At 42.7% G+C, this 8,406-nt stretch overlaps 1 protein-coding gene across 1 annotated transcript; it reads right to left on the reverse strand.

Annotated features, from left to right (window-relative positions):
- Positions 1–2,306: 2,306 nt before the first annotated feature.
- BCL2A1 (BCL2 related protein A1) lies at positions 2,307–5,164 on the reverse strand. The gene is made up of 2 exons (XM_040601561.1): positions 4,616–5,164; positions 2,307–3,143 (listed from the first exon to the last, which is right to left on the reverse strand). Exons 1-2 carry the CDS (start codon positions 5,033–5,035, stop codon positions 3,039–3,041), a joined length of 525 nt encoding a protein of 174 aa, XP_040457495.1. The 5' UTR covers positions 5,036–5,164; the 3' UTR covers positions 2,307–3,038.
- Between the last annotated feature and the right edge of the window lie 3,242 nt (positions 5,165–8,406).

An 8,406-nucleotide genomic window follows, 5' to 3' on the forward strand; every position in this document is an offset into this window, starting at 1 on the left:
GGCCGCGCTCGCCGGGGGACGGCCGGCCGCGTGGTCGCTGCCGCCGGGCCCGGGTGGCCGCCGGAGGTGCCGGAGGGGCAGCCCGGGCCCAGCCGCCCCCACGGCAAGGCCCAGCCGTGGCGGTATTTTTGTCCGGCGTGGATGACAAGGAATTTCCCCTTTCCTAATTTTGCTGTAGAAAGGGAAATTACATTTCGGCGGGATATTTCACCGCCGTCTACTGAAGGGTTTCACATCCCTGCGGCCTCAGCCGTGGGCCTGGGCCGTGAGGGAGCTGCTGTGAGCGCAAGGCCTGTGGCAGGGCATAGCCACGTTCGAAGGGAGACACTGAGGCTCCTTTTCGACACATTTAATGATCCAACCCACCTTTAAGTGCAGAAAGGGAGGTTTCTGTAGAAGAGTTTCATAAATCTCTTCTACGTGGCATTTGATGACATCTCAATTTAGCTACTGTGTGCACTGATGAAGCCGTCAGCTGTCCCCTCCGCAGCTCTTTGACCTCATATTTTGTTCTAGAAGCAGATGATGCTGTCCTGTGTATCACCTTACAGCTGTAAGGACCCCTTAAACAGCTGTGTCCTGCGACCTGGGATGCCACTCAGTGTCATGTACAGATAACTCCGTGACAGGCAACAAAGCATATCTATACTACTTTATGAGACTTAGCTAATAGTCCTGTTGTTTTCGGGTATTTTATTATGTTTAGAACTGGGGTGATATATCTCATCACTGCTTTTCTTGCTCATAGATGCAGAGCAAATGGAGGTTTTGTCCTGGGGAAGATAAACTGGAGCCCACTGGACATTTACTAATCAAGGCTTCTTTTGTTTAAACCCAGGCTTTACCATGAAAGCAAGTTCCAAAGTTATTGCGTCACCTAGAATTTCAAAAGGCTAGGTTAGCCTTTTATATTTAATTTAAAAATTGTGCTCCCCAGTGTAAAATAGGTTACTAGCTTAGTGTAAAAGGAAGTTAATGTGGTATTAATAGACTGGTGTTAGCCACTACAATATGTGCAGACAGTAGTGCACAAAAAGGAACCGAGAATTACCGTTCTTATAATGAAGACCTTGCAAATAAATAAATATATGTCAAAATATGTTTTGCAATGTATTTCTGACACTTCCATAGATGTTCTGGAGGTGGGCATTTTCCTTTAGCTGCTCCTTGCCCTCAGGATGCTGCCATGTCTTCCTCAACAGCAACAAAGTTTATCTCAAAAGTCCTGCTATACATGCTAAATAATCTTTCTTGTTTTTATTGCGGGGGGGGGGGGGGGGGGGGGGGGGGGGGGGGGCTGTGCAGAGAGGGGGAGAAGGTGCACGGCAGGTTCTAGCAAATGTTAACATCTGTGTTCTGTAGTTAAACCCACCAAATTAGACCATAGAATCACAGAACAGACCTGATTGGAAGGGACCTTGAACGATCATCTGGTGCAGCCTTTCCTGGGAAAGGGAGCCTAGAAACTCTCCTGCATTCTGTTTAATCACATCTTGAAAACCTCCAGTGACAGGGGCTCTACTGCAGTCCCTGTGGAGGTTGTTCCAGTAAATGATTGTTCTTACTGTAAAAAATCTCTTATGTCAAAATGAAAGACTGAGAACCCATTACTAGAAGGATGAAAGATGGAGAACCCATTACCAGAAGGAGGCAGCTTCATTCTGCTGGTATCATAAAGCCTTGATTGTCTGGAGGATTTGTCTCGGAGAATAATGCTGTTGTGTGCCACAGGCAATGCTGCCTCAGTTTGGTTCACCTCCCAGCACATCTACAAAAGAAGAATGGTTAGACCCAGCCTTAGTTCCTTAATGTAGGAGAGTCACTACAGCTAAAGAAAACCCTTCCAGAATGAATTCTCAAAGAAGTACTGTTTAGCCTTTGAAAGCAAATGGAATTTGAGTCAAAACAGTAGTCGCCCAGTCTATGAAATCCTGGAAGTCTGCTAGGTCCTACTCGTGAATTTGCTGTTTTGCAGTGTATCCCAAAACGCTAATTACTGTCATCAGATCTGATCCAGTTAATTTATTTTGTTAGAAGCTGTCTGTTTCTTCTACAAACTACCAGGTAATACTTAAGATGTACAACGGGAAATTAAAGTCTTGACATCCATGGACTTCAGGTCAAGCCTGTATACTGCTTGGATTCTGCAGTAGCACTGATAGCTTTTCTAAAAGTTGTCTTACTCCGGTAGACCTTTTCCCATCTTCCAATTTTTCTGAAAGAAATGAGACCAATCATAACACTTCAAAATACATATTTTAATGTATTTTTCAAAAATATTAGTGTATTTACACAAATTTCTCATTTAAAAATATTTTGTGCTTGCCTATTTTAAAACATCTAGTTTAAAAGAAGTTCAGCCAGATGACTACATGACACAAATCTGAAAGAACATTCACTGTAGATATGAGCAATTAAAAAAATACAACAAAGAAACACGTACCATTGCATTAACAGTAAGTGAGTGCACATTATTAAGTTGCTAGCTTCCACAAATTGTTCTTCCCATAAAAACTGATTAGTCTGTGTCAGTAACTTGTGCCCACTTTTATGTTGGAATTTGCTTTTCCTTTTTCTTTGCAGAAATCCCCACCCCCATCACCCCTTGCTTATACAAAGATTGCAATAACATGCATTACAGTAGTATTTCATTTACAAAACAAATGACATTAAAACTTGTTTCTTAACCCATTGGATTGTATTTCAGTAAAACAACATCCTTTCATGGAGGTGCAACAGAGATTCCAAGAGCTGTCTGGGTGTGGAGAAAGATCTCTCTCTTGAAGCAGTCCTTCCTGGAAAGGTTGACTTGAATTGCTGCATGATGCTGTGTTGATTCCTCTTTGGAGGGACCTTACCTTCAGGTTTGGCAGTTTGGATAGCATGTTAAACATTGTATTTAGTAAAAATAAATACAAATAAATTAAAAACAAATTATGGAGGAAAAATACTTTCTCAGCAATATTGCTTGGAGGAAAGCTTAGCAATGAAGCTTGTGGCAGTATCTAGATACTACATGAATGGCAGGTCCATTTATTTTAGTAGTACTCTCTGAACAAGCTAAAAACAGCTATGAACATGGCTGTAATTTTGGAGAAAGATAGTAGTGATCTTCTTTCAAACTTCGTTAGGAAGCCATTTTCCTATGGAAAAGAACATACAGTTAGGAATGGCTTAAAAAATAGCACGTTTAGGAAAAATGCACCACTCTGCTAGTATCAGATGAACAGTGCTGCATCACTGTGCATAGAGGGACAGGTTTTCAGAGCTCTACCTCCAAGAGATGAATAGGGCTTTAAAAACAGTAGCTGAGCATAGCTGCACCTTGCTGAATGTTTTATCTCCACGTCAAGACTGTGCCCTCCCTGTGTAAACAGAAAATGAACTGTATCATCTGAGCCCCCATCTTCAAGGAAGATACAAGTACTATGTTTCTGATGCACTAACATAGAAATACCTTCCTTCAAGCCTCCTTATTCTACTATGATGAGCCAGGTATTATGACAGGATGTTGCCAGGAGTTGATACTTCTCTTAAATAAAATTGACCCTTTGAAAGAGATGGAGAGAGAAGCCTTTACAGTAAATCTGATGCATCGAGGGTCCATGACTCACCATCACCTTTTTTTACTGCTACCAGAGAAGGATCAACACAAGCAAAAAGAAAAAAGGAAGAGCAAGACACTAGGAAACAAATGAGGGAATAAAAGTAATAGCAAATAGGAAATATAAGAGAAGTGGGATGAGAGGGGGAGTGGAAAAAGAAAGTAACATTTACATATAGGTAAAGGAGAAAAGTACCAGGGAAATAACTGACACCAATGTCATTGATTCTCAGCTTCCCCTAACTACAAAATAAAAACATACTTGTGTGATGAAACTCCGCAAAGCAAAAGAGACCTCCCCTCCCACTGGCAGAAGGGGATTTTGACAGCTTGGGAAAATAATCCACATATTGACAAATGCTTTTCTGAGCATTGACCATTGATAGATCGAAGCTCTAGGACTGTCTCAGTCCAAACAAAAGATTTAACCCCAATTGCATTTACTTGTAAATTTGTTCAGGTAAAACTGGTTTGGGGGATTAAATAAAGGCTTTGCTGAAATCCACAGCAAAATTACTGACTTCAGCTGTGAGGATCACAGCTGTGTATTCTTCCCTTACCTTGAACTTCAGTATTTTTGGACCAGCTCCTCTATGGAAGCAAAACTGCTGCACTAACCTTAGGGCGTCACTTAGTTTTAGATTTAATAATGGGAAATGTCATGGCATGCACAGTTTAACGTACTTTGAGCAGGAGGCTGGACCAGATGATTTCCTGAGGTCTTTCTTAACCTGAATTATTTTATGATCATATCATTCAAAACTAACTCTAGGGGTTTGTCTGTTACAGGTACAGAAAGTGCCTTTTTAAAAAGAAAGTTGTTTTTTAGCATTGTTCTATTTAAAGCAGAAGCACAGCTTTCACTGTAAGTCTCAAGGAGACATTCCAGATGTCAAATATTAATCCACCAAATAAAACCCCAAATAAAATGTTTTTGACAGTGTCTGTAACAATAGTTTCCTTTAAACAAAATCTCCTAATCTAGACTTTGGTGGAAAATGAGAAACTTACCCAGCCACCGTTCGCATCTATCCATTCAGCTTTGTTGTTTATTATGTACTCTGTGATGAAATAAGAAATCTGCTCCTTCTCCTCTCCAGTGAGCTGAACTCCATGCTCTTGAAGCTTCTTAGTGAGAAGACCTCCAAACGTAAATATGGTCATAATTCGTCCCCAGTTAGTATTTCCATCAGCAAATTTTTCTTCCATGACACCATTGAAAATTCTCTTGGCAACAGCTACAGAGGTAATATCAATCTTGTCTAAGAATGGTTTGAGAGCCTCCTCGGTTTGATCTTGCAGCGAAGATGCAATATTTCGCAAGACATGAGCAACCCTGGTTTGGGCTGGTCCAAGATGTGATTCTTGAAGCACATACTGCAGATAATCTTGAGCTAAGTAATAAACGTAATAGAACTCCGCAGTTCCCATTTAGAACAAAATGCGGAGAGCAGTCAGTGCACTGCTCTTAATCGGGGTCAGTAATGAGCAGCCACAGGACATGCACGCAGCTTTGTATCATCTGCTTTTGATGGAATTTTTTTGCTTTTACCACAGAAGTTCCTGTAAAAACCTAGTAACTTAATGATTGTGTGGGCTGTGGAATATGTCACAGCGGAAATGAAAGAAAAAGTGTCTGCTCAAGGGGAGGAAACATGACTTCTTGAGTGATTTATTATTTCTCTGAATAGTATGGTTCCACAACTAAAATCTACCAGCTTTCACCACATTCTTTACCAGTATAAATTGGCATTTCCTAGGGACTTTTGCTATGTAACAGTAGCAAAGGTTTGGTATTTGGCTTGCAAAATGCTGCAGATGGTGTATGCTAGCAAAGGTTAGGTGTTTGGCTTAAAAAAAGTGCCCAAAAAGTGTATGCTATAGGAGCGTGCAGCCCCCCGCCCCCCGCCAGTCTCTTCATTGCCAGGGACTAATCTGTGTTGCAGGTTAATGGGTTATTTCTGGTACACAACTCTTTGAAGAAACTGGTAGACATTTCCAATGGGATGGAAGAATGGATAAACTTTCTTCAGCACGCAGGGAGCTTTGCACAACTGCAAAAAGTGGGAACACAGTGGTACAAATATGGATGGAAAAGGGGGAAACCCAGCTTCGTAGCATTATCCCTATTCCAGACTTTCCCACACTCTCTCAGTGAGTGCTCCTCAAGGCCCTTCTTTGAAGATTTGAATGGGTAGCTTCAAAGATTTCTTTCCCCCACAGGGACTTCTATGGTAAAAAGACATTATTAGTATAAAAGACAATGCTAATGCAGTCAGCATGTCAGAACATGGGATGGAAATACAGGGCCAAGCTAGTGATGTGTGATACCATCTGACTCTTTCATGACAGGTAACGAAGTATCATGATACCTACCACAACTGCTCTTAGATTCAAATTTTCAGTCAAGCATTTATTTTTTTGCAGAAGGGGCAGGTGTGTCCAGCCCAGTCTTCCCTTATAAACCTCTTCTCCTGAGGCAACCTGATCTTGCTAAAGGGTCAGGATGTGTCAGAGCAGCAAGTTATGTGATGTTTGGAGATCCCTTTCTTTCGCCATCCTGCTTTCTTCATCCCTGTGCTTCTTAGCCCCTCTGATTCAGACCTTTTCCTTCTCTGAAAGCAAAAGCCATCCCCAGCGCCACACACCAACAGCTCTTCTTTGCTCCAGGGATGGCAGCGAGCCTGTTTCCAGTCCCGGGTGCTGCCTGATGCTCAGGTCTACGGAAGACGAGCAAAGCTTCAGGCTTGAGTTTGAAATGTCAGGATAGCACTGACACCTAATTGTACTGGAGCAAAACATATGTAGAGTGTGATACAGCTCGGGTGTCAGCATATTGCTAATCCTAGCTACACCCCCCCCACACCTCCCCCCCCCGCCTCCCCCCCCCATGTGTATGCTGCTGCTCTGACATCACAGTTTTGCAGAAACCCTTTGAGTAGCTCAGGGTAGTTTCCATTTCCTTCTCAGTTTTTTTCTGCTGTATGTGGTAAGTCTGGCTCAGAATGACACAGTACTGGTCCGTGCACAGCAGAGTTTGAAACCTCAAGCTATCACCAGCGCTGCACAGACTTCAGTCATTTCAGTGATTCAGGGAACTATTTCCCTCACTTTCTCTTGGAAGCAAAGAAAGAGGTGGCTTGGTGCTGTGTTCACCTTCGGGAGAGAATGGGTTTAGGAGGGCAGTGCTGACTGGGAAAAGCTCTCATGTTAGAGGTTACCTCCAGGGAGGGACGCGGTGCTAGAACTGGAAATGGGCTGAGGGTGGGACGCTAGCTCTCCCCTCCTCCACACACATCAACATTCTCACCAAAGCTCATTTTGAAAGTTCAGAGGTGTCCTCTATCCAATACCTGCAGCTGCTGCTCTGGCAGAGCTGTTAGGCTGGCTTTGCCTTTGTTATGTTCAGTGATTTCAGCAAACTGCCAACATTTTATGAGGAATGCAAACAAACAAACAAACAAAAAGCATGTGACAGTCCTTAACTCTTCCCAACTCAGCTAAATCTGGGCAGAAATTTCTGGGGCAGAGGGAAGGCATTGCTCTATCCAGACAGCTTCCCTCCTGTCAGATGCTTGCTACAAACAGGGCTAAGAGAGGTACTCGAGGAAAATCACAAGAATCCTTTCACTACATAGCACAGTCTGCGAAGTTACAGATCACTCCTGACTCCCTTAATCACTGATAAATGACAAGCTTGTTGTGGTCTTTGTGAATGTAAGTAATAGTTGAATGCGAGAGCAGTGAACAATACCTAAGGAGACAAGTTTTGTTTTCTTCACCATCTACAGTGGCAGAGCACAGGCAGAAGCAGGTATTTCTTCATTAGTGGAGCGTTTAGGTTTCTGAGGAGAGTGATGAAATAAGGCTATGAATATGTCACCATTATTGAAAGCAATCAATGTTAATACCATGGCAATTTTGGTGCAAATGCTGCCACTTACAGTCTCTTGATCTCTTAGAGGGCTGCAAGGTGAAGCACAGTGCTCAGCTCCCAGAAGGGGGTGGCAGCTCTGAGTAGACATCTCAGCAAGGCGTGACACGGGTGACCACAGCTCAGGATTATAGCTCTTGGAGCTGCCCCAGGTCTATCTCCTTCAATGTTAGACACATTTGCTTTTCAATGGCATGCGTCGGGGGGTGCGGTACCAAGTGTTGGATGTCTAGTAGCAACGACAGTTTGTTGGTCTATAGAGACACATAAAGGGTCAGCCCAGGGTGCACAGCCCGGTCTTCCCAAGCTTGAACGGTCAACTCTGAGCGCTGTAAGAAATCAGCTTTGGGATCTCTTGCCTGTGTCGTGCCACTCTAACACTCTGATTCTCATTCCCTACATTAGGCAGCACCTTCCTTTCTCCTACCAGACTTTATTCACATTTTGCTGTTGTAAATGAATACTTACAACTTAATGAATCTCTACTTTTCTTCCTACTTGCTCTATCTCCTCAGTGCTGCATAGACTGCATTCTCATACACTGCCCTGCTTCTTCCTTATTTTCCTCTTTGCTGTATATACTTTGTCTTTGTTAAATTATAAGTGTTAATAAAAGGCTTGAAACAGAAACAGGCTACCTGGCAATAGCAAGGGGCTTAAAATACTTTAATTTAAATCTTTACTCTGTGGATTTGACTCCACATCCTACCCTAACATGAAAAGGCTTATTTTCCAGAACAGATGGGAACTGAGTTGACAGATCCTCATAAAATTGACTTGTGAGAGACGATGTTATCTCACCGTGTTTGAGACAAAACTAAGCCAAAATGACAAAAGCTTTGTTGAGCTATTCATGCTGCATCTGCCT

This window comes from Falco naumanni, chromosome 7 (assembly GCF_017639655.2).
Source record: "Falco naumanni isolate bFalNau1 chromosome 7, bFalNau1.pat, whole genome shotgun sequence".
Classification (NCBI taxonomy): domain Eukaryota; kingdom Metazoa; phylum Chordata; class Aves; order Falconiformes; family Falconidae; genus Falco; species Falco naumanni.